We start from the raw sequence: 26,331 nt of genomic DNA, 5'->3' as shown, positions 1-26,331 counted from the left end.
TCGGTGTAGAGAAAATAAACGAATATATAATAAATGAATATGTTTATTCTTAATATAGATGTGTTCAATTTTCAGGACGAATGATCATGTCGAACTTAGAAGTATGTGTCAAAGGTAACGCTGGAGTCTTTAAATATGATAAGCTTTAATAGTAAACTATGACACAGAGTATATAACATCATATTATGATACAGTACTTTATTTCACGTGCTTTATCCTAAACGCAGGTACTAAAAATAAACAGCATCACACACACTGATATATTATAACTAGAGACGCTGTTCACCTATTTTCCCTTATACCATTTAATAAAGCTATTGTGGATGATGAAAAAAAGACTCTTTTCTAATATATTGAAGCTGGTAAAACCGAATCTCACATGAACTTTGGGCCATTGGGGTGAGATTTCCCCTGAACAATTTCAATTTGCACTGACTGAATGGAAAACGAAGACAACACGGCCAGAATGTCTTCCTGCTGCAATGAAACGCATACATAATACTAAAACAGAAAATATTCAGATATTCAGTATGTCCATATTTTCACTAAAAGCGTGCGTGCTTTCTTCATACAGGACGACCGTTCCTCTACGCTTAACCCCTGTTTTACCTCGCGCTGGGCGCGCGCTCCCGCGCAGCTGTCAGCCACCGAGGCGCGTGCCCGCGCGCGCTGCGCTCCGTTTGAAGATTACGCTGCGGGTCCTGGCCATTTTGTAGCAGACAGAATGAGGAGGTGAGAGAGCTGCGCTGTGGGGGGGAGAGACTGATAACGCGGGACGTGTAGCGCTCAGAGAGTCTTGTGCAAAACACCGACCTGCAGCTCCACTCTGCAAAACCGTGGATTACAACGAGGAAACGGCGCTAGAACCATGAGCTGGGGGACAGAGCTATGGGTAAGTCGCACTCACTCACGCGCATCTTTTGAAATGTGTTAATCATGTTTTAAGAAGGTAACGGTTCAGGAACGTCATTGCGCGAGAGCTCATTGGGAGCGCGCAGCGGCGAAGCTAGCTTGTCCCGTGCCAGTCTTTAGCGCGCGCGTCCTTAGCCGGACTCGGCGCGCGCTGCGCTGGGCTCGCGGGTCACGTAGCTGCTGGAGATGCGTGAAGCGACTAGCTCCTCGCCACATTTCGCCGTTCCTCTGTCAGCGTACACAGTTACGCACCGGTCAAAATTCCCGGGCGATACCCAATATTATGGTTTTCTCAATTTCTGCCTCTACTGTGAATTTGATGCCGAAAATTATTACCTCACAATCCGCCGCGGAAGCAAAACTGGCAATGTTAATTCACAGTTCGACCTGTACTGTCTACATACCGGATAAAAATCGTGTGGATGTAGAAATACAACATGTCTTCGGCATCGCAAATCCAGGCAGTATCAATCATTCAGCCCGTGATGATGTATAATACATATTTATATATACACGCCCAGGAGGATAAGCAGCTTGGATTGTCGCACTGCAAAATCATTGCGAAACTACATGTACTGTGTAACACAGGATATTGCACATATACGACCACAGCACAGCAGTACAAAACTAATTTTAGATTTATAGCTGCACAATTATATGTCGGATGACAGAAAATATGCAGAATAATGATTATGTGACACATGGGGATTGTGGGTGAAATGTAATGGAATGGTAGTGGCTTTGCAAACAGTGTGATGACAGTGAACATAATGATAAAGGAGAGTACATTGATTGAAGAAGAAGAAGAGCCATATTAAAATAAATGTCACAGGCAGTGGCAGTGTGTGTGTGTGTGTGTGTGTGTGTGTGTGTGTGGGGGGGGGGTGGGGGGGGGGAGTGTGTGTCTCCCACACGAAATGGCCTCGCTCAGTCTCACCTGAACCATGGGAGATGCCAGACCAACAGACAGTCCATGTCAAACAGGGTACGGACCACAGGTGTAACAAGGCGAGGGCGGAGGGGACGTGTCCCCCCCAGTCCTCCGTCAGCTTTGATGCCCCCCCCCCCCCCCCCCCCCCCTTTTATTTACTATTGATGATCTTTTTCGGTTGTGCAGAAATTTTGCAATTTATTACACCCAGGTGTGGACCGGTCATTGGGAAGGAAAGCCAGATCTCTTCACATGACTACGCTTTCATCCTGCAAAGTATCAAAGAAACTGCAGTAGAATCTGTTAAATCTTGAGAAGATTTTCAAGCGCAGCTTCAGTATTCTCGGTACGCTTCGTCCGAGGGAATAATGAACTTCTGGGCATCGGTGTTTCTAGGTGTCATTCATTGTCACGTCGCACCGTGAAGCGCAGCCACCGCAGCGGGCGAGTTTGTCCGTTTCACAGGTCTTTTTCACTGCTTTCTCTTTCTGCAGGGCGGGAAGAACTGCGTGACCCGTGCAGCGGTGGCCTTTATGGTCAGCCTCGCTTGTTTGCGTGTCTTCATACTCGAAGTGCATACGTTGGATTTGCCCTATATTATGCGTATGTATATGGTGGTTCAGTGTAGACGGGACAGTCTGGTGGAGGCGAATTCTTGAGCTCTTACTCACGCGCTCCCAGACACGTCTGCTCCGGGCATGTGTCTTAAACTCCGGCCTGGGAATAGAAAGATTAAAGGACTGCCGTTGCTATTTTTACTAATAAGTAGTAAAGGCCAATAAAAATTCTCGGTAACCAAATTAAACTCTTTGAGCTCCTCTGCAAACTGATCAAGTGGTGTGGCTACTGCAATAGAAAATGTGCTACAGACTGAGTAGGAAATTTTGTGGCAGGCATTTGTGTGTGTGTGTGGGGCTTTTTTGCATGGAAACGGGTGTCGGTCCTGTAAATAGAAAATACAGCAGGCTTGACGCAAAGCGTGCAGATCAGAATTTGCATTTCAGGTTGAAACCTGCGAAAGTCTTTTACTTGGAGAATGCAACAGCAAGTTGCGGAAGAGGGGGATTCGTGAATACCTCGTCTGCTCTGCGACGGACACGTCGTGCTGCAGCGTTTCGTTTTCATGTGAAGAGCGTAGTTTGCTCTTGTGGGAAGGGGTTGGTGATGGAATTTTTTTCGCTGCCAGTGATGTTTTGGGGGTGACGTTAATACGACGAATAGACAAGGACAAGCAAAACGCCTGCGTTAATGTTAGAACGTGCAACATTTTGCAAACTGGATGCGTGGTGTTACAAACTTTGAATTGAGACGCGGAGAATATGCTTGTGCTGGACCAAGTGGGACTTGTTTGTGCGAGGCTGACACCGAAACGTCAAAGCGATGATGACAGCGACAGCCGCTCCATCATGAAAAATAACAGGAAGTAAACTGAACTTACCCTTAGTTACTAGCCGCAGTTCTTTGCCATTTAACCCTTACATAGTGACAACTGGTGTGATCTGAGTGGAGGTAGCTGTCAGCAGTTTTGTGTTAGTTAGCGACCTCTTCGTCGGCCCAAAGCTGGTCCTAGGCTCTCCGGAGCAGCACTCGCTTTGTGCATTGACAGTAGCGGTTAAGTGGCTTTAATAGTTTAAAACCTTTCTGCTCCACCGCATCAGTTTTTTTCTTAGCGATCCAAAGGTCTGCCCTGGTTCCCAACTCCCCTAGCTAGATTTTTTTTCCCCCATTTTTTCAGTGTTAGTAAAGTTCTGATTGAGGCCCCTTAATTTTGAACTTTAAATGTCCTGGGCTGCACTGAAGAAGAGCTCTGCCGAGCTGTCAAGCCCAAAGTAAAGCCATCTCTCGCACATTGCGGAGACACCTTGGACTCTTGCCTCAGCTGGCCGGGGTTGAAAAGCGTCTCCGAGAGACACAGTGAAAAATCAGGAGGGAGATGACTAGGACCCAGTGAAATTGCTGAGATGCTGCTATCAGGAAATGCATTTCCTTTGGTGACAACAGTTAAACTGTTACAATTTTTCTCAGTTACACTAATACGTGTTTCCTGAGTGTCGCTTTTTCCTCAAAGCAGTTGAAATAACAGCCCAGACAGTACTACAGTTTAAAAATCAGTTAGGTATTAATTAATTTATTATCAATAACTTGTCCAGTGCAGGGTAGCAGTTGCGATAACTATTTGAAAGTGTCCTTACATACTGTATCCGAAAATATATCCCCAGAAACTTTAAGACCCTGGTTATTGCCTACAAATGCATCAATAGAAATGCTCCCAGCCATCTACAGGACTTGTTCATCTGCTACACCCCAACCAGACTGCTACACTTCTCTGCATCTGCCCGCTTGTTGGTCCCATTCACGAAAGGTAAAGCACAGAGGTTCTCGGCTCTGGCTCCGTTGTGGTGAAACGACCTCCTCCTCTCACGCAGAACTGCCGAATCTCTGTCCACATTTAAAAAGGGTCTTAAAACTCACCTCTTCCAGACTCACTTTGCTCATAATCTCTTAAATTCATGTAAGGAGTGAATGTTTTTTTTTTTGCAATTGCTACAACCGTTTGTCCCGAGCAGGGTCGCGGTGAGCTGGAGCCTACCCGGCAACACTGGGCGCAAGGCCAAAGGAGGAGGGGACGCACCCAGGACGGGATGCCAGTCTGCCGCAAGGCACCCCAGGCGGGACCCCAGACCCACCACATAGCGGGCACAGGCCAAACCCACTGCGCCCCCCCAAGGTGTAAATGTTCATGCACTATAACTTTAAGATCATCCCGGATGAACCTTTACGTAGCTACTCCTGTTATGTAACGTAAATTTTTATATGTATCTTTTTAAAAAAATGACCAGGAGGGTTATCAGAATATTGGTGATTCCTGTTCAAGTTTTATGCAGCTACTCGTTTGATGAACATTGTTTCATATGGTTGAAAGAAACAAACTAATTGCACTTAAGAATCATGCGTCTGCATCTACGTTTCTCTTTCTGCTAATGTAACTCACACATTGTATTTTCCATGAGATGTATGTCGCTTTGGAGAAAAGCGTCCGCTAAATGAATAAATGTAAATGTAAAAGTGACATTTATTACACAAAACTAAATTGCAAATGTACACAAGTTCTGGCTACAAAAATCAGTATACAGCAGCATGACAACATCCTTCTGGAATTACTTTTCGTCTCCATCCTCCTACAGAGAAGCGTTTTCTGTACATGGACCAAAAAAACAGTGTATAAGGCTTTAGACTTAGGTTGTCTTGATCTTCAGCAATAGAACAAAATAGTCTTGTTTATATTAAAGTGAATGTGTACTCTCAAATTAGCCTCAGGAGCTGCATCGCAAAGTCGGGAGCAGCAGTGAGGAAGTGGAGCAGCTGTTCTGTAAGGCTCAGCACTGGGTGGATGGAGGATCACAACTAAGGAACATGAGGAACAGCAGATTTCTTCTAACAGCAGCAGTGCAGGCCAATCTAATGTTCTCATATACATTTACTTTTATACATTTAGCTGATGCTTTTCTCCAAAGTGTTCAGCGTTAAGCTGTTTGCAACGTTTTACCTATATTTATGTATGTATATAGCTGGGTATTTATTTTATAGGTTTTATTCGGAGTAAGCATCTTGTTCAAGGGTTCTGCAGCATAATCCAAGATTCAAACCTGTGTCAGAGTCCAAGGTAGAAGCTTTGTCCACTAAAATGTGGCAAAAAAGTTTGTCAAAAGTTATGGCTTTTGTGGATTTGCTCTAGGGGGTGTGGTGGTGCAGCGGGTTTGGCTGGGTCCTGCTCTCTGGTGGGTCTGGGGTTTGAGTCCCGCTTGGGGTGCCTTGCAACAGACTGGCGTCCCGTCCTGGGTGTGTCCTCTCCCCCGCCAGCCTTTCACCCTATGTTGCCGGGTTAGGCTCCAGTTTGCCGTGACCCCGCTTGGGACAAGCGGCTTCAGCTACTGTGTGTGTGGGTTTGCTCTTAATGTTTCAATACACATGTACTGTTTAACATGACGGAGGGGGCGTGGTGATGCAGTGGGTTGGACCGGGTCCTGCTCTCTGGTGGGTCTGGGGTTCGAGTCCCACTTGGGGTGCCTTGCGGCGGACTGGCGTCCTGTCCTGGGTGTGTCCCCTCCCCCTCCGGCCTTATGCCCTGTGTTGCAGGGTAGGCTCCATGACCCCGTATGGGACGAGCGGTTCCGAAAATGTGTGTGTGTTTAACATGACTGATGTTTTTCGTTTAAAATGATTACTTCACTGTCGGTAACCACTTGTCCAAGTCAGGGTTGCAATGGTCCGGAGTTTGTCCCCGAAACACAGGGCACAAGGCTACCAAAGGTACACCCTGGATGAGAGACCAGTCCATTGAGAAACAAGTTGTGATGTACACATGAATCATTTGCTTTTGGAGTTGTATGTGATAACGTTTGTACCATGGATGTGAATTTTGTGCAGTTGGAACAATTTTGTATTTTCGGCTTTGCAGAATCTTCTTTATCATCAGTACCGCGTGTCACATCTGCTGTAAGCATTTCTGTTTTGAAAAACATCCTGCTTGCTCTTCAGCCTCTGCGGGTTTGGGTGTCCGACCACACTGTCTTTATCGTACTTAGCAATGGAGGAAGAACTTTAGGCTTCAGTGGCGGAAACAGCAAGATTTAAAAGTCTTGTCAGGGTAGGTTCACTACTCAATTGTTCTTTCATCAGAAGTGTTAAAGAATGGCCTAACCGTGGTATTGAAACAGCTGAAACTTTGCCTTTACTTTGCTGGATCAAGAAGTGTGGTAAGACACTGCATCGCACTGCAATACTGTGTTTTTGCAACAGTTGGTTAGCATTGCACCATGAGTGTTCTTCCCTCTTAATTTTTGCAATTCCACATTTGAAGTAGATAATTAACTTAGGTTTTGCCTGGTTTGCTTTATGCAATGCCCTGCTCAGCCGTCAATTTGCCTTCTCAAGGGGGCAAGTTGCTCACTAACCACTTTTTCCCTCTTCTGAGGAAGGAAGAGAGTTGGCATCCGAGCAAAGCCACACTTCCTCCGGCATCAGTAGTAAATTCAGTTGTGACCCGGTTACATGTGCGACATGTACGGATGTTGCCTAATGTGGGCCTTTGTCCATCTTCTCTATCCCTGTACATTTCTTATTACACAAGTAGTGCAATGAATGAAATAGGGGTGACGTTTAAATTGAAAGCACCTTTGTTTACACCTTCCAGCCTCTGGAAAGGTGTAAACAAATTGATTTAAATTCTAGCATCATTGTTATTATTCTCATTTAGCTGATGATGGTCTTCAGCAAGAATGGTGTTAATTCTATTCCTATGTTTCCTATGTTCACACATTGCATTGCTGGCCCCAGCCTGACATAAATATAACTTCACTGGAACTATAAACGGTTAAGTTGCAGATAAGGAGTTTATGTTGATTAAGACAGTTGTTTCCTATAAAACCACCCCTGACAAATGACATGTATCAGTGTTCATAAGTGTCCTCTCATACACTGTATTAATTGTTAAAGCAAAGACTTTATTATTACATGCATTAAGATTCGTGTAACAGAAAGCTTCAGAAAATGGAATCTGTATTGAGGTGATGATGGAATTTTCATTAGACTCTCAGATCAGAATATGGAGAAGTTTCGTTAGACGAGATGTGATTGTAGGGGGTGCGGTGGCGCGGTGGCGCGGTGGGTTGGACCACTGTCCTGCTCTCCGGTGGGTCTGGGGTTCGAGTCCCGCTTGGGGTGCCTTGCGATGGACTGGCGTCCCGTCCTGGATGTGTTCCCTCCCCCTCTGGCCTTACTCCCTGTGTTACTGGGTAGGTTCTGGTTCCCCGCAACCCCGTATGGGACAAGTGGTTCTGAAAATGTGTGTGTGTGTGAGATGTGATTGTTTTACCCTTTTTTGGGGAAATAATAGAGTGAACATTTTGGTTATTCATTTCTCTAACGTATTTTTTCCAACAAAAATCAGCTGGAAAAGGCTGTAATAAGGCCCAACTTGCAGAATCCTAATTTATGAGGAACATAAAACGATATGCATGTTTTTAATGTGCGATTCTCAGAAACAAGTGCGGCAGTTTTCCGTCCCACCGGCAGCCATTCTAAGCCCTTTTGTCCTCTTTCTGTCTTAATTTCAGCAGCACTTGTCTCAGAATAGCTAATTGTTGTTTTGCGCAAGAAACTGTTAAGTAAGGAGGCAAGCACCTTATGTGTTTACCCTCCCTCCTGGCCGTTCGCACAAACACATCCATTGAGGGAATAAGTCAGATGTAAGAAACATGTGATCGCTTCTCTTTAAACTCTGTTTGGAGGAAGAAAGGCCGCTTCATAACTTCAGAACATTTTTACGTGCAATAAATTGCTGTTCTCTTTTTTTTCCAAACCCTGACAGTGAGAATCCATACTCGATAAGATGTTTTAAAAAGCAAAAAATCTGGTTCGCATTCTGAAAGCCCAGGTTTATCTAATGGTAGGAAGTCCCAGTTTAGCCACATTTTTAAAAGCTGGTTTAAGGGATTCGATTCAAGCCTCACACCTAAACTTGCGTCTGTGCGAGATGCGCGTTGTCATATACGGTGTGAAGAGTGACACGTGTTGGTAAACCAGTGGTCTTATGAAAAGGAAGAGACGTTTAGTTTCCCATCTGAAGCGTGTAACTCATGTTCCATGCATGACACGGGGCCGTGAGGTTGAAAGCTGGCTTTGAGTGTTTCACTTCTTAGTGGCTGTCAAAATTCTGAAGAGGATTTCGATCAGGGAACTCACTCCGGGTGTCAGAGAGCCGTGGACGTGTGTAAGATGGAGACACTTGTAAAAGTTCAGCAGCTGAAGGTGAGCTCGATGTTCTGCTTTGTTCTTGTCCTGGCTGCTGCAGTTGACTTTTGACCTTTGTGTCATATCACTTATTCTATATAGGGCAGTTAGGGTATTAATTATAACACAGAAGCATACGTAGCGGGTTCTTGGTATCGGTTTTTTTTTTTTCTTTTGTTTTTGCTTCAATTTCACGGGTGATGTTTTATTAATAGGATGCAGTGGTAAGCTGCATTTTACATTGTAAGCTTTTGTTTTATTAAATAGGGACCTAAATAGTGCAAATGTTTCATTTCGGCTCACTATTCTGGTGCTCTTGAGGTTGTTCCTCCAGGTTTGATTGTATCCTCTGATTTTGTTTGCCATTCACAACACTAGTTGTGATTCTCATTGACTCGTGTGAAAGAATGTTAAACGTTCTTCCTCGACAGACACCGCAAGGAATGCTAACATTTAATTGAAACCACATTCCAGCCACCCCTCCAATAAAGGCCAAGTTACGTCTCTCAAACTGTTTGGATGGGAGAATGTTGTTCTCTCAGGAAAATCGAGGCATGGGTTGTGTGTGCACACTTGTTTGGTCACAAAGTGGACGTCTTCCTCTTCTCTTGGGTGCGATGTTGCTTTATCATGAATGAAAAGAGGATTGACTGCTGCTGCTGCTGGGATGCTTTCCTTGTTTTTCATTCCTCTCCCAGTTATTATCCAGGCATTTCCAGGTCTGCAACCTCATGCATTTCCTGCTCTGACCATGTCCTGCAGGGGGTCATCGGGATCGACATGACGTGTCCCAAGGGGCAATGGGCGGTAAAAGTGTCCTGCCGTGATCAGAGTTATTCACCCACCCGATCACTATGGGTGTTACTCATGTTCCCCTAGGAGGGATCGAACTGTTTTGACTTGGTTCCTCTCTGGTTAGGGTGCTCACTATTTATGTTCCCATAGTTGAGCTTATGGACTTAACCTCACAAGTGAGACAGATGGTCTAGAAGTGTCTAGGCTCGGTGCCAACTGTAAGAAACCATTGCTTGACTTGTTTTAGTTCCTTTATCTTGATCCTTTTGCAGACTTGATGGCTGAGCACAACTAAAAATGAATATGGATATCACAACCAAAGGGCCTTTTAATTAAGTAAGCTTGCATAGTCCCTTTAACAGCTATGGATAATAGCAAAACTGAAACTGGAAGTGAATGGTGCCTGTATTTTTGCAGAAGTGTTTGCCCAAAGTGCATTTCTGCTCCCTCTCTGCTGTTTCCCAGCAACCATAAGAGGTGCAGCGTGAAAAATTTTTTTGAACTGTTAGGCGAAAAACAAAAGTTTAGTTGCATGGTTCGACAAGTCAAGCGACCAACCATCACATAAGCCCAGATGAGTAAAACTAGGCCTTACCGGCATATCATGGTGCCTGATGCACAAATAGTAAAAGATTTGTACGCAGATCCATTTATGAACACTTGTGACATTGGAGAAGTTGATTCAAAGTGAGAGAAACGTGTGCTTTTTCTTGTGATTCCTCTAGTCTGCTGAGGCGCTGCTGTAGATGCATAAAGTGAAGATGGTGCAGTTAAATCTTTGACCTTAAATTCCGTTTCAAGTCTCCTGCTGGAGAAATGATCTATACTATAATTTTATGCTACCCCGAAGCAAAAAAGAGCAAGGGAAAGCATACTGTCATTAGAAGAGGGAATCCACATAAATGAGCGTACTACTCGCTAAATAGCCATCCCTCACTCCATTATCATTAACTTCTTGTTGAGTGCAGGGTCACGGTGGTCTGGAGCCTTTCCTGCAATCATAGGGAGTCAGGCAGGATAAACCCTGGATGAGATGCCAGTCCACTGCAGGGCAACGACACACACACTCATTCATTCATATACTCAAAGTGCAAACCTGAAACGTGTCTTTGAGCTGTGGGAAGAAACCCACACAAACTTGAGGAAGACATGGAGACTCCACACAGACTATGTCAGATGTGGAGCCATGTCAATCCCTCCGGAGGCACCAGTGCTAGCTGCTGCATCATAGGGCCACCTCGCTCATTACATATGTGTTCATTAAATATGTAATTGAACAGGTGTCCATATCTGCAGTACCGGTGTTCTTAGCAGCCCTTTTTTTTACTACCAGTCGATGCCAGTGTCAAGCCAGATACCGTCACAGTGTAATTGTGAAGAATAGCCCATCTTGGGGGTTAATTGTTGTGACTCAGTGGTAATTGAACAGAGCCATCAGAGCTGATTAATTCTGACTTGTCTTTTTCTAATCTGGAATAGTGTGTCTCACTGTTGCAGCTTTAATTTACCATCACGTGGTCCCATAGTCGACACTTGCTGTGCTTCCGCTGTCCAGTATCTATCTGTGACAGTATTATGTGTTTGCTACGCTGAATGAACAGCAATATCTTTTGGCAGGGTTAGATATTCTTTGTTAAATTTCAAGTAATCCTGTTCACTTTCCATGCAAATTTTGTATCCTGAATAAGGATATTTGTTGAAGTTCCTCTATTTTTGGTTAGTTCATTTTTTTTTTTCTCACCTACAGAGAACACACTGGTATTAGTTCCATAAACGTGAAATGGTTTACATGGTTCCTCTTTTTAAAGCCAAATTTTTATTGCACCTTTTAAAACAACGGTTGCGATTCGATTTTTATGAATGATTTTCTATTGCAACCTTTTCTGACATCTTATTGGATATGTTAATGTACAAAATGTACAGCCTATCTGGATAATGAGATGAATCCCTTATGTTTAATATCATTTTATGCGCTATTTAATTCCAGGTCCAGGTTAATAAATGAGTATACATTTAACATTTAGGAACAAGGGGTAACTGTCAACTAATTAGGTTTTTTTTATGATTTCATTTTACTACATCTTGAACAATTAGGCAGAAGTTAAATAATAGTGTACTGGAAAATGAAACATCACTCCAGATATAAGAGATTCTTTTTTGAATTTTTGGTCTTAGACACTGAGAGCTCATTTTAGCCAGATATTCTGTATGCTTTTCCATTATTATTTGTTGTTGTTGTTCTTATTATTATTATTTTGGCATTTAAGTATATTTTGGAAAAATTTATGCAGATATTTTTGATTTTGGACTTTTCCCTTGAGTAGTGGAGACAGAATTCTGTGATTTATCATTCTGCTCTTAGGTTCTTTTTGTAGAGGTTGAAAGATGATTGCTTTAGCACATCAGATATTAAATGTATGTGTAAGAGGAGTGGAGAGTGAGAGATTTCTCTCTGCAGCTTGGCGTGCTGGGAGGGACAAGACGCCAGCCAGACGAGCTGGAGAGGAGGCCCTGGGCAGGAAGTCGTTGCGATTCCTTGATAGGGTGCTGTGCAAATGGGGGGGGGGGGGGCACCGAGGGCCACAAGCACCGGGGAATGGGTGGCTTGAGGAAGAGCGTAACAGGCCGTGTTATTGCTTATCATTTCTTTTCATTTCCTTAAGTGGGGAGAAAAAAAAATAATAACGACTGTAAATCGTGAAGGATGCTTGCAGCAGATACAGGGTGCAGAGAGGCCTTCACTGTTATTCTTCTGCGGCTCCTGCTGGACGTTTTCATCAGTAATTGTCTGAAGCCAAGCAATATTTTCAATATAACTAAACAAGTACACTTCATTTAAACCACATTTTTGTCTATTTTTGGTTAAAATGCACACAGCATTTCTTCACTTGAACAAATCCATCACCTTGAAATAAGTTTGTGTGGAAACAGAGATTTCAGCACTTTGGAAACAGTGATTTTGAGTGTGTTTGAGATACGATTCATTTCCATTATGAATGAAACAAAAACAAACGACGCCCTATTTGGAGAACAGTTTGCTCTCGGTGTACTCCGAGATGACACGTAACACGTAATTTAAGTTTTTTGCCAAATTGTGCACCGGATATAATGCAAAAGTCCGATGACAGATGAACAAAAGAGAGCAAAGTAAGTGCAAGTCGGATTGTGAGGTGGAATGTCCTTGTTAATCCCTGCTTCCATCCTGCCTTATCCCCGAACGGACCGCCTCACATTGGCCTCATCGCATCGCGTTCTCCTAATGGACTGTCCCAGCCAAAAGGTTTCCCAGAAGCACCGCTAGCCTAGCCATTTTAGGCAACAACGTGTGGTGAGAGCAGACTCATGAGAAGTAAACTTGTAGGGGGGCTGTGTGTTGTGTGTGTGTGTGTGTGTGTGTGTGTGTGTGTGTGTGTGTGTGTGTGTGTGTGTGTGTGTGTGCGCGCTCTGTACGAGAGCGGCACTCTTCCCTTCAGCCTTTCTCCTCGCGCTCACCTCTGATGTTTGTCTGTTAACATAATAATAATAAATACAATAATAACAATAATTATCATTTTTATTATTATTTCATTAAAAGTATAGTTATGCTGCTTATCTGCTTTTTTTAGAGCATTTGTATAGCAAATGTCTGAGTAGTTTAAAGAGTTCTACCTAAGGGCACCTTCTAAGACTTGAACCAGAACACACTTCAGGATCTTTTTTTTTTTTTCCTCAAGCATTCTGCTACCTGCTCCCTCCATTGCCTGTAAACTGTTTGGTTTCAACTGCACCCTAATATCTGACTAGCTGTCCATCATTTCGTACCGTTTCCTGCGACCATTTGCCCACCCATCATCATTACCTGCTCGTCCATGCAGGGTCGCGGTGGTCCGCACATTATCCTGGAAGCGCAGGGTGTGAAGGAGGGTACAACCTGGATTGCACGACACTCCATTTCAACGCAATTGCATAGATGCATTTATTAATTCAAGCCCACACACACACGATGGGCAATAATTTATAATCTCCGGTTCATCTGAAACACATGTCTTTGGAGTGTGGGAGGCAACCAGATCACCAAGAGGACACTCGCACCCAGGGAGAACATAGAAACAAGCAAAAGCCAAAGAAAAGCACCACGTCAGGGGGTTAAAGGTCTCGCTGACGTGATGGTTGCAGGTAATCAGCTCCTAATGTGACCGCTGAGCGGCCCGAACAGACGGCAGATGCACAACATGCGCAGTGCAGTTGTCGCCACAGCTCCTTGGAAATTGATGGCAGCTGAAAATACTGCTTCATTTTTCAAGTAGAACATGTCTCAGATGTACCTGTACAACTTTTCCATCCGTCTTTGTCTTCAGTCAGAGTCTCATTTACCCTGAGCAAAGCAACGATCGGAACCGTACCGCGATATTTTATGGGTCGTCCGCGTAAGGTTTTTCATTTTAAATGCATTTTTTTGGCCCTCGTTGACAAAGCACGGAGTGTGAGATTTACATGGCGCCTGCGTGTTGCTGGAGTAGACGGGGAGCAGAGGGTCCCATCAGGAGAGAAATGTTCAGCCCGGCAGCAAAAGCAACCCAGAATAGTGCAGCGAATGGGGCTGTGTTCTTGCTGGAAACAAGCTCCCTTGCACAAATACACGCACATATACACAGGCCCTGGGGGTTAGGGATCGAGAGAATACGGTAAATGGAGAATATACACCCATTCCTCAGAACTGTCAGAGTGAGCTATTAATAAACCTTCCATCCAAGCACACTGTTTATACACAGCATGTGTACTTGTACAGAAATGGCAGGCAAGTTTTAGTTTATTTTTTCTTTTTCTTCGGCTGCGTGTTGTGCCTCGTGTTCCGTCTCGGATGTGTGCACTTCGGTGTGAATGCACTATTGCAAGACTATATAATTTCATATATATGTGGGCGTCATGGTGGCACAGCAAGTAGCGCTGGTGTCTCACAGTGCCTGGGTGCTAGGAAAGGACATGGGTTTGATCCCCATCTGTGTGTAGTTTGTGTGCTCTCCCCGTATCTGAGTGGGTTTCCTCCGGGTGCTCTGGTTTCCTCCCACAGTGAAAAGATAAGCTGTTTAGGTTCACCCATAGCGTGTGAGTGACAGAGAGAGTGTGTTCCACTGATGGATGGATGAGTGACCCATTGTAAGTAGTGTATCTAGCAGTGTAAGTCACCACGGTGAATAAGGTGTGTGGGCTGATAGTAACACTACATGGACTTCGTTGGAAGCTGCTTTGGAGAAAAACATCTGCTAAACATGTAAATGTACAGAAATCACTATGCACATTTTTTCTTTAAGGTTCTGATATAAAATGTGTGTTCATTTTCTCTTCAGAGTGCCCACTACAGTCGTTTACAAGAGTGTGCTTTTTTTTTTCGGTATATTAAATATGTAAATAATTCATTATTACATATAGAGCATCTAGAATTTGGAATAAGTATACACTCTGATCTTTTGACGTTTTGACACTGGACATTAGGGACATTAAGCGTTATATAAAAAATTACCATTTGAAAGACCGTGGTCCCGAAAAACAAACTAAAATCCATGTGGAATTCAAGAACATCGGCTTGCGGCACTAAATCTTGGTGTCCCGAGGCATTAATCGCACAAAACATTCCGATGTTTAATCAGATTAATAACCAAACCAAACTTTCTTAACCTACTCATTCTGTGGGTTTTTAGCAGGTGTGTAGTACATGCTTTATAAATAAAACAGTAATTCTGTTCTTATTCTGCATCATTTAGTCATTCCAGTTGTTATTTATTTATTTATTTATTTATTATCTTTGAAAATGGATACTAGGTTTAGTCTGGCAGTTCGCAAATAGTGTTGTTCAAGTAAACTGTATTTGAGTCATGGGTTTTCTGGTATTCTTTACTTTGATTTTTCAGGTGGATTATAATACACACACACACACACTTTCAGAACCGCTTGTCCCTTGCGGGGTCACAGGGAACCGGAGCCTACCCGGCAACACAGGGCGTAAGGCCAGAGGGGGAAGGGGACACACCCAGGACGGGACGCCAGTCCGCCGCAAGGCACCCCAAGCGGGACTTGAACCCCAGACCCACCGGAGAGCAGGACTGCGGTCCAACCCACTGCGCCACCGCACCCCCTTGGATTATAATATTTTATTATAATTTGTTAGATCTCAATATTCCCGTCCCGAGAAGTGACCTTTTCTAACTTCTTAGACAGTTAGCGTGGTTTTAAAACCTTCCGGAACAACAAATACCTATTCAGTTGTGTCCATTTGAGAAGGAGCTGTGGATGAAGGATGAGGACAAAGAAAGTGAGTTACGCAAACGTGCTTCTTTGCTGCTGTATCTGTTGTTGTCCATGTTAGTTGGACAGATTATAACAAGGTTTAGTTCATCATTTTAAAAATGCTACTAAATGAAAACACTGCTATTTACACAAACATTTTGTGACTGTGATATTTTTCACCAGGAGTATGATTTAATTTTTACACGGTGAGATCACAAAACGTAATGTTCTATATCTGATACTGAAGCCAAAGCTCCTTACTGTACTCTTTCAACTCATCCTATGTATTTCTTTGAAAATCTGGAGCAGTGACAGTTCTTACAGTAATGGTTGGTTCGCATTTTCGTTCAGGACAATATTACGTGTCACATCATGCTCTTAGTACGTGGAGGTAAATTGCATCGATTGTTTGCATCATCTCACCCGCACTAAATATGGGTGTGCGTCTAAAACCGCGTTTAAAATTACAGCGTACAGTTGATTTCCATATGACTTCAGATGGGCTCCTTTTGATAGTTTACAGTGTCGGAAGTGGTGTTTCACTGCCTGTTTTAGCGCCATTCGTTTTGTGCTTCGTGTGAGCTAACTGAAAAAGGCAAAGGATCGTTTTTGGCTGGTGTCCTCCAGTGTTCGTTTCGCAACCTCATCCCTGATCCGCTGTCACTTTGTTGCTGCAGGTACAGTACGATGTTTTTGCCCAACAGATAGATGAAAGAGCTTCCTATATTGCTTGTCTCAAGGGACACCGGATATTTATTGGAACTGACTGGTGCTGCCGCTGGACCAGCTACAGAGATCATTACACTTGCTGATAAATGATCAATAGAGAAGTTTTACTTGTGATAATGTAGCTTCTGCTTGGTTCCTCCCGCACGCCGAAAGTGGGTTAATAAATTCAATAGATGTCAGCTGCTGGAATGAAACTACTGTATGTAGAGTCCATTTGCATGGAATGATTTTGAGGCTAGTAAGTGGCTTTTTTGTGTGAAGGGCCACTGGAGTTCAAGGGGCCTTGCATATCGCAAAGGCAAATGTTTGTGGCCAAAGCTCCAGCCTACCAGGCTCTTTGTCCTGCGGTCCTTTCCGGGAGCCTCCCACCCTCCCCCAGCCCACCAAGGGGTTAAAGACCTCTCTGAAGTCGCATTGTTCCGGTCAGCATGAAGACAAAGATGCTGTGTGTTGCGTAGGGAGCTCAGCATTTCTCACAAATATTTTTCTTAATGGCACAACGCCTACGGGGGGTGTGTGTAAGAGGCACTGAAACTCTGGGAGGGAATCCCAGTGGTGCGGCGCAGTCCGCTCTTCTTATTTTTTCCTTTTTTTACTTGCGCAAATATCAACACTAAGTTGTCAAGGCCTTATTCTTTTTTTCGCCCAACTGTAAAAGGCTTTAGCGGTTTGTAGTGTGACAAATTGCTCTGAGCCTGGTGCAGCGTATTTTACGAGTGACCTTGGTTTGCCTGGGGAATCTGCTGCGGTTTAGCTCAGTATTCATTCCCAGGCTCCCTCAAGTTCAGCCTGCATCTGTTGAAATCCTGGGAAGCGGGCAATGCCTGTTCTTCGCCACCGATAAGTCACCATATGGAACCGTTCCTTGGTCCCGTCTTCAAACTTGGAACATCTGCATCTTCTTAGCCTCTACTTATGTCCTCTCGAAATCTGATTGTAAAGGGCAGGCCGTAGCGGATACTGCGCTTTTACCAAACTTATGAAAATGTTTACGGTGTAACACTCGCTCGTAGACTTGCTGTTCTTGCGACTCGGTCTGAGTACAGACATTTTATAGGTGTCGAGCTTTTTGCCAGCATCGGTGCGTCAGCCTGAGCGAAGGGCTTGTATTCCTGCTTACATTTTCTGGATGTTAACGCTGCTTTTTTACCTGCTCTGATACGTCCAGTTATGAATTGGTGTTTTATTACTTTGATTACTAGAAGTGCTTGCTCAAGATGGACGTGTTTTTTTTTTTTTTTTTCCATGTTCTTAATTTTTTTAGTAGAATATTTAGATTCCCTTTCACGTTGTTTACAGGTCACGTTTGGTGCTCCCAAGTTTCGATGAGTCCATTAGTGCTACTAATGCGAGCGGAGTGTTGTTACCATGGAGACAACAGTGGAATTAATAAAGAAAACTATGAATGGTGAAAAGGGAATACTGGACGAGGAATGTTGCATATGCTGATTATATGGAATTGCTCAGCAACTGGTGCTGTTTGGAATTGTGTCTTTTTTTTATTTCTTTAGCTGACACTTTCGTCCAAAGCAATTTACAGTGTCAAACTTGTATGCATCCATCTCTTATCTAATGGGGTTAATGCTTAATTCTTAAGTTAATTCTTAAATCACCTCATTAGGTGAATTCATGTTGTAAAAAAAGAATATGTCCCCAAACAAAAAATACCACCTAAAATAAATTACAATTCCTAAATAATGGTATTTTTTTTACCCACGTTTAAACAGCAATGTATTTTGTAATTATTCTATTTTCATAATTGTTTCATTCTGTCACTTATGTTTCAGATTTTTAAAACAAGTACTATTAATCGTGTAGGAGAGTGAGGACTGTTAGTGTCACCTTTGGACTTTGATTTATACCCCACAAAAGAAACACTTTTTTAAGTCCTGAAGTTTGAGAGTCATGGGTGAGTGCAGCATCAGAGCTGGCTTCACTTAATGTTTTTTTTTTTTTTTTTTGTTTTCTTTTTTTGGCCCCCCTTCATGCTTCTCTTCCCATTTTATCCTCTTTGTTTTTTTGTATTTTTCTTCTTATTCTGACACTGAGACACCTTTGGCAATTTGTCAAAACCATGTGTGAATTTTCCTGCACTTGACAACAGCCTCTCCTTACAGCAGCGGGAGTGGGATTATATATAATATAAATGTAATTTTAAGAAAAGACGAGTATTTTTACTTGTTATTTTGAGGGAAGTCTGTATTATGAAGCTTTTAAGGATTGCTGCTTAGGGGTAAAAAACTTCTTTGTGTTGCTCATCAGGTGTGGGTCCAAGTTGCCACACCCTCGAAGCGCCTTCCATCTAGTGGTGAGAGTGTGAACTGTGGAATAGGGAGCAGCCAAACATCATTGTTCACTGCTATGTCACATTTTGCCATCCTTTTTAATGATGAACGAGTCAAAAAAAGATCACCAGAGGGTTCAAGTGTTGGATGAAAAAAACAGCCAGTCAACAGCAGCAGACAATCAGTTTTACTGACTGTATGTTTAGTCAGTATTACATTTGTTGCCGTCAGTCATTTGATCCCATTTCTGCCACCATCCCAGCAAGCATGTTTCTTAAGATGAGCACGGTTCTTGATACAGACTCTTTACTCACTTAACTATTAAAAAGCACTTCAAGAGCAAAATGTTACAGCAGTATTATATAGATAGGTGCTTAAAATATTTTTGCAATGATATTGATATGATAGTACATTGTTGGGCAGCCCTTCATCCTATTGTACTGTATTTTTCATGTAACATGACTTTACAATGATAGTGACGTTAGATGAATGTTAAAATAGACATAGTTAGAAATATGTAGGTTTGAAAAAGGCAAATTTATTTTAATGCTTTTCATGTTTTGCAATATTACATTTTTTTGTTCATCCTTGTAATAATCCCAAAGAATATCTGTCTGAAATAACGTTGCTTTGTTTTTGAGAGAAGTGAGGAAGGGCCCAGTACGCTTGGCAAGGCCGCTCTGAAGAGAATCCTGCGGCAGGGATTTGCCCCACACAACTTTTGGAAACTAAATATAGTTTCATGAGATTTCGGAGGAGAGTTATAGGAAATATAACAAGGGCTGGACTTCTGATAAATGGGAGGGTGCTTTGTTCCCTTTGACCTCTTTTCCTGATGTGACAACAGTGGGCTCAGCTGGAGTTTCTTCCCCCAAAAAAACTTCATGATGTTTATAGCCTTGTTATAGCAGTTGCAGTCTAAACGTGTAATCCCGCATGACTTTAGTTGTGTTTTCATTTTTTTATTTTCATAAGTTCCTACAATATAAAAAAGGCAACAAAACCTGCTGTGATTAACAACACTGTTTTCCTCCATATTTGTGGTGAGTCAGAGCCTTTTGCTCAGATGGGTGCCTCACTCTGTTGCTTACTTTTTTCATATAATCTCATGAGGTATAGGTGCTATAACTATGATTACCCCGTCTGTGCGCAGTACAAATACTAGAAGTGAATACCAGAAATGTAAGCAAGCATCACCATGTGTTAAATCATAAAGGAAATGGAATATATTTACTTACTGCTAATTTTTTTTTATTGCAAAATGAACGTGTAACTCGGTTAAAGCAGTATTTTAAAAGGAATATGTCGCTGCTGCTATAGACTTGCTAAGTTTTAAATAGCTGACATTTAATTATTTAATTTCAAATACTTTTGTGCCAGGTTAGGCTCTGACTTGCCGCGACCGTGCTCGAGACAAGCGGTTTCAGCCTCTGTGTGCGTGCGTGCGTTGTGTACTTTCGTAACCAGCTGACATTTTAGCTGTAGTTAGTTAGCAACCTCAAAACCTGCATCTTTCAAGTAGACGATAAAACTAAATATGCTTTGCCCGGAAACTGGATAACTAAATTTGCTTTTGTAACTAAACATTAGTGTTTTTATGTAGCTATTTACGGCATTAATTACATTTTGAATGGAGCTCAACATAGAGTTTAGGAATTTGTAACCCCACAAATAATAGTGCCAGTATATTCATATTTTAACCTACATACAAGTGATTAACGATACTTGAGATGTGTTTTTAGAACAAGTGCAGTATTGTTTGCGTTGTCCCGCATAATTTGTTCGGATTGCATGAACGGGTGTTATGTGTCAGGATGCCTCAGCATGTGTCCTCCATCAACAGGATGTTTTTGTCTGTCCAAAGCAGAAAGAGTAAGCGCTTTTGAAGCAGCAGCTCTCAGACTGACAAGGGATATCAAATTGGTCCCAACATAACATCAGCTTCCTTGTGCGTTAAAACCCCATGTTTATTGTTATGAGTGCAGCGTACCATAGGAGCTTTTCTGGTAACTATCATCGATTTCGGTTGTCATTTTGTGCTCAGTTACCTTCCGACTTTAAATTCAAATCACTTTGACTTGCGCTTTATGTTTGTGAATCTCATCTCCTCAGGTTAAGGTTTAATAATTAATTAAGGTTACCAGCCACCTTTATTCACATATAATGTGCTGTAAATTATACGTTTGACATTTTAAGTTGCACAATTTCATGTTACCCTACTTAACTTTAATTATGCTGTTTAATGTTAGATTTTGTCAAGGGTCAAGGATACAAGGGCTTTCAGTTTAAAACTGAGGCATATAAACTTTTTGACCTGAGTTCAAGGCATTGACCAGTGTCCTGGTGACCAGGACCTCCCCCCTGTGCAGGGACTGGAAGTGGTCCTGATCTGAAACCTACCCACCAAACGGGAGGGATGACGCTGTTCCGACTTGGCAGAATGAGGCCTTAAGAACAGATGGAGTTGGATTTGCGAGATTGCACATTATTACATTACATACATTATTTAGCTAACACTTTTCTCCGAAGCGATTCGCAGCGTTAAGCTACGTACAATTACTGTATTTACCCATTTATACAGCTGCGTAATTTTTACTGAAGCAGTTTAGAGTAATTACCTTGCTGAAGGGTACTACAGCTGGAGGTGAGATTTTAACCTGCAGCCTTTGGGTGCAAAGGCAGCAGTTCGAACCACTATATTGCCAGCTGTTGTATGTTATGAGTTTTTTTTTTTTTTTTTTTTTTTTAATATCTTTTGAGGCAGAGACTGAAAAAGGACACTTTTCCTTTCTTTTTTGCCAGGTGTGTGCTCCCCAGGAAGAGCTTGTTTTTCACTGATTTCAGAACAGCAGCTGAATGTTAATTTTTAAATTATCTTGTATCGTTGGCAGAATGTGTGTGGGTAGTGCTTTAGACAAATTGATGAAGCAGAGCAATGACTTGTTTATTAAAGTTAAAATATGAAATGGCCCGATCAGCGGTTGCCATCTTTACACGTGAGGCTGGAAGAGACCATCTCATATTAGCACCCAGTTGTTATTGTTATTTATTTATTTAGCATTTACCAGATGGACTTAAAATGTTGGGTACTGAGCGACTGCCAATGACTTACCTATTTATATACAGCAGCTGGGTAAATTTTTAGTGGAGTAATTCAGGGTACCGTATGGGAATTCCAACTGCGTTTTTCCATTTCAGGGGAACACCTCAACCACTATGATGTGCATTTCTTTCATTTGTATTAGAATTTGTATTGAAGTTTGTGAAATGTGTATTTGCATTCCCCTCCAAAAGGGATTTTTTTAAGGGATTTTATTTAAAAAAAAAATAGAAAGACTGAATTATTTCTGTTTGAGTTTAGCCTCTTGCTAAACATTTCTCTTTTAGTGTTTGTATCGACCATGAAAATGGAAAGGCCTGAAGCTCTGAGCTTTACGTCAGCAGTAACTCGTAATTGCAGGTGCTTTTCACGATTCTCTGTCTTGCTGCTGTCGGAATGTCGTGTTTTCTGTCTCTATTGGCAGTTTAACTGCTCTATGCTATTGGCTGTGTTCGAACGAGAGCGTTTTCGAGTGCGCTGGTTTTCGCCCACATCCTGTAGGTTTCAATTTGTTTGGACTACATTTTGGTGCTGAAAAGTTTGTTTCCTTTACCTAGCGGAGTTTTGTTTTGTTCAAGTTCTAAAATGTCGAAATAACTGGATTTGACCCGGCAAGAGATGGTTGAGCAGAAAATGGGGCTTTGTTGGAGCTACACCGAGGTGAATTTTTGACAACTATTTCGCTTTTTACTACTACATTGTGGCGCTTGTGTTTCTTGCATCCTGCTGAAATTGTACAGGAAGTGGTGCTGAGACAAGCAGAGGCTGCATCACTGAACAAATTCTTAAAGATGCTTTAATTGTAAGAACTGTTATCTCTGAAAAAGAGAATCATTTTCACCGGTGCGAGCTTCATCTCCATCGTTTCTAAAGAGGTGTTGCCAAACCACAACTGTCAACTGTTTATAACACTTTGGAGCGTAACCATGGGACCCAATAACCTCCAAAAAATTAAAGCGCTCTATTAATTGTGGTTCAAACCAGCAGCGAGACTGAGTAACTGCTCAGACCAGCTATAAGCTTGCGTGGAGTATTTTGTCTCCTAGCAGCATGCATGTTGTTTTTTTTTTTGCTCTTTGTTCTTCTGATATAAAGGATAACCCTTAGACATGACACCTGTTTTTCACACATACAAATTTTACCCGCTCTCTGGGAGATAATAAAAATAGTCAACACCTCATGGATATTTCATGTACTGCAGATAGACATTGTAACCTTCTATTCTTATTTATAATCATAGTATAATATAGAGTAAATAATTTAGAATACTGCTATGGATTTTTTTTGTCAATGTCCTCCAGAATTGAAATAAATGGGAATATTGTTTGCAGTGATGCCAAAGTTGAAGGGAAATGTTGTTTGTCCTCCTGTCTGTTGAAGCAGGTGGCCTGTCTAATCCTTAAACGATTAAACTGTGTGAATTGGTGGTCAGGAAACTGGACACAGATTCAGTGAGCATGTTGACTGAAATGGGAGCGATTGTACAGTAGCAGTGTGCACTTGAGTATCATCCTTTACCTGCGCTTATGGAAATCCCTGTGAATAAATGGAGAATATGAAAGGCACAACCTAAATCCCATTTGATGATGCACTGCATAATGGTTAGTGAGTGTTGTTATGTAATCATATGATTTTGAACAAACTTCTTAACCTTCCTGTATAGCTGATATTCTTGTCATTGCAAAATGGGCACTAATGTACTAAAGTGTTTATTGGAAGTGTTCTGTAAGCAAAATGTTAAACATAAAAAGTTGTACCATCGCAGCATAAAATAACTTATGTTTTCTCTGTTCTGTTTTGCAGGATCAGTTTGAAAACTTGGAAAAGCACACGCAGTGGGGCATTGAGTTCGTCGAGAAATACACCAAATTCGTGAAAGAGAGATCGGAGATTGAACTCAGCTATGCAAAGCAAATTAGGCAAGTGAAAGAAGTACTTTAATTTGGCAGCGGAGAACATTCCTTTACATCATTTGTAATCGGTGGTACGGTTGATAATGTTCGGAGCTGATGCTATATTTCCTATAGTTTTGGTTATGGTTAAGGTATTGTTTTAAGAAGGGAGGAGCTTATACTATGCAGTATGCTAAATGGTGACGAATGTAAAATGGTGATTGCTCTTTTGCGCATCACTGATGTATTAAAGGATCGAGGCCTGATTTACGTAGGTGCCTAAGCTTTCCTTTGCTAGACAATGTGCAGAAAATGAGTTCTGCAGTCACGAGCTCGGCCGAAACAGGAAGTGCAGTGGAAAGAGCGCGTGTTACTATGGTCGCCATGTGTTTGCAGATCTCTGTAGCCATGACCCAAATTTTCCTCCCCTTTGTTTTCTGTTCACCTGACAGCTCTGCAGAATGACCCGGTAGAAAGCGGTGTCCCCTTTGCAGCTCTCCGGGGGTTTTCGTTTAGACCCTACAGCATAATTCCTGTCATCCGTACAGCAAAAAAAAAAAAGAGCTCAGGTCATCTGTTACTCAAATGCAATATACTTTCAGTCTGATTTCTTAAAACTCTCTTATCTAGTTCCAAATGTTTTTACGTTTCATTTGTTAAGGAATGATCGTATAAGAGAATGCAATGTAATTCTAAATAAACTATCTATCAAACTGTCTTTGAAGTGGGTGACAAAGTGTGTGACAGTTTATGCAGTGTGTTTTTTTTTTTCTTTTTTGGCTGGCCCTATGTGCTCTGCTTTTGTTCTAAAATACGTACATATGTCTGATACTTTCAGGTAGCAGTGACCGTTATCAGTTTACTTCAGTAAAAAATACTGCCTTAAATAACCTTGAAGCCTTTCAGTTTCCGTGAAAAGAATGCTCCTTTTACATAAAATTGATGATGTAGGCGTGCCTCTGACCTTAGCTTTCCATTACTGCTTTGTTACCAGCCCAGGACGTTTATGTATTCATTTTACTCCAGAATTTGGTTTCGTGAAGTAATCCTTGGCCTTTTCAGAAACTGTAATCCAGATCTCCGAGTTTCTCCGTCGGCAGCAATTGCTGCAGATCTGCCGTATAACGTGCAGTAAAACAAACGGCAACCGTGGGATCCCACGGCAGATAAACAGCACAGACACTGTCTTACCAGATGTACTCATTTGATCCAGGTTAATTCCTGCTCTGTCTTGCTGGTGAACTATAGCGCGGGCAGAAATGTGAAACGCGCTCTGCGGCGTCTGACTGAAAGCAGACAAGGAGGGATGGACCGAGAGGAAGATTTGCCTAGCAACTGAGAAAACAGCAGGGAGGCTCTGTGGGGGAGGATTCGAATCATTTGCAACTAGGAGGACAAGGCAGAAAAGGGTTTAAGCATAACAGCTCTCTAGGTGCAGTGTTTGTCATATGAGTCACGATGTGTTCATGTCAGACTACAGTATATAGATAGATATACATCATATGCATTCTCTCCGTTTAGGAACAGCAAAATAAAGTCTTTTGTGCGCACATTTTTTGGACTGTGCACGTCACTTGTCTTCCATCCCTGTTTGGCAGAAGGTGCAGTGCCCTTCTGTATCTATAACTTGGCAAATAAACGTGCAGAAAATGCGATGCCAAAGAGGAGAAACAGTAGCCATCGGAGAATGAACAGGTGTAAATGTGCACCTGTGTATGAGGTTAGGAAACTGTATTCATTATGTTCAAATATTGCTAATATTTATTGCGGGCAAGGGTCTTTCTTACACCACTAAAATCGGGAACGCGATCCGGCACGTGATGTTGCTGCGTCAGGACAGGAAGGGAGACACTTTTCTGCCTAGCAACGGAGCAGACGCCAGCTCCGAGCGTGCGTATGGGGGAACGAGGATCTCGGTAACCTGCAACCCGGAGTACCACGTAAATGACAGAGCAGGGCGTGTACCGAATGGCTCGCGAATTTCAGAACTAATGGTGTTTTCTTTACATGTCTGTGGTGTTACCTTAATTTGAATTCAACTTTGACACATGGAGGATTGCCAAGCGCTCTACACCACTCATCCCAGACACTCTCACGGTGTATTTAGTGACGGACAAAAACCGTGTTTAATGGAGCTGCGTATTCTTTGCATGAGTGGAGACTCACAATTTGCTGTACATTTTTCTACCGCAGAGCGCCTGGCAGGATGGAACCTGCTCCATTGGCTGCATGGTTAAATCTTACTGGCTGCCTTGTTACGGGTTGCTGGGTAAACTCCAAGGTGATGATTGCTGGGGGCTGAGTTTCACAGCGAGAGGCAAAATTAGGTCAGCAGCTCAGTGTGTCCGTCGCAACTGCACGGGCGCCCTTTTCCGCCGACCCCTTTCATTTCCACGTATTGCGGAAGAAAAAAAATCAAAATCCTAACATCAACTAGCTGCAGGGGAACAGCGAGTTAAGAATATTTAAACAAGCACAGCTGTCTTTTCCATGTGCGGAAATGAAATTGTGTCGACAGTACTGTCAATGGCGCGGAGAAGGGGAATAACGTGCAACAATGGGCCTAGCAGAGCAAACAGTCAGTGTTATGTGAAAAATTGAGTTGCCCTTGTTGCTGGTAGTTTTTTTTTT

The 26,331-nt window shown here is 42.5% G+C and overlaps 1 protein-coding gene across 10 annotated transcripts in view; it reads left to right on the top strand.

Moving 5' to 3' along the window:
* Positions 1-356: 356 nt before the first annotated feature.
* LOC108927263 (formin-binding protein 1-like) overlaps positions 357-26,331 on the top strand; it is a 67,826-nt gene continuing 41,851 nt past the window's right edge. For 9 of the 10 annotated variants that reach the window (XM_018740457.2, XM_018740456.2, XM_018740455.2 and 6 more), the window contains exons 1-2: positions 22,320-22,468; positions 23,612-23,727. In XM_018740457.2, coding sequence (XP_018595973.2) covers positions 22,427-22,468; positions 23,612-23,727 — 158 coding nt within the window. In that variant the 5' untranslated portion in view covers positions 22,320-22,426. Of the gene's footprint in view, positions 893-22,319; positions 22,469-23,611; positions 23,728-26,331 lie in introns of those variants that run through there. The other variant, XM_029253166.1, reaches the window with a different exon arrangement.

The sequence above is a fragment of the Scleropages formosus genome, chromosome 6 (genome assembly GCF_900964775.1).
Source record: "Scleropages formosus chromosome 6, fSclFor1.1, whole genome shotgun sequence".
In the NCBI taxonomy this organism is placed as follows: Eukaryota; Metazoa; Chordata; class Actinopteri; order Osteoglossiformes; family Osteoglossidae; genus Scleropages; species Scleropages formosus.
Note: the sequence above shows the minus strand (reverse complement) of the source record. Positions and strands in the feature narration are given on the sequence as shown.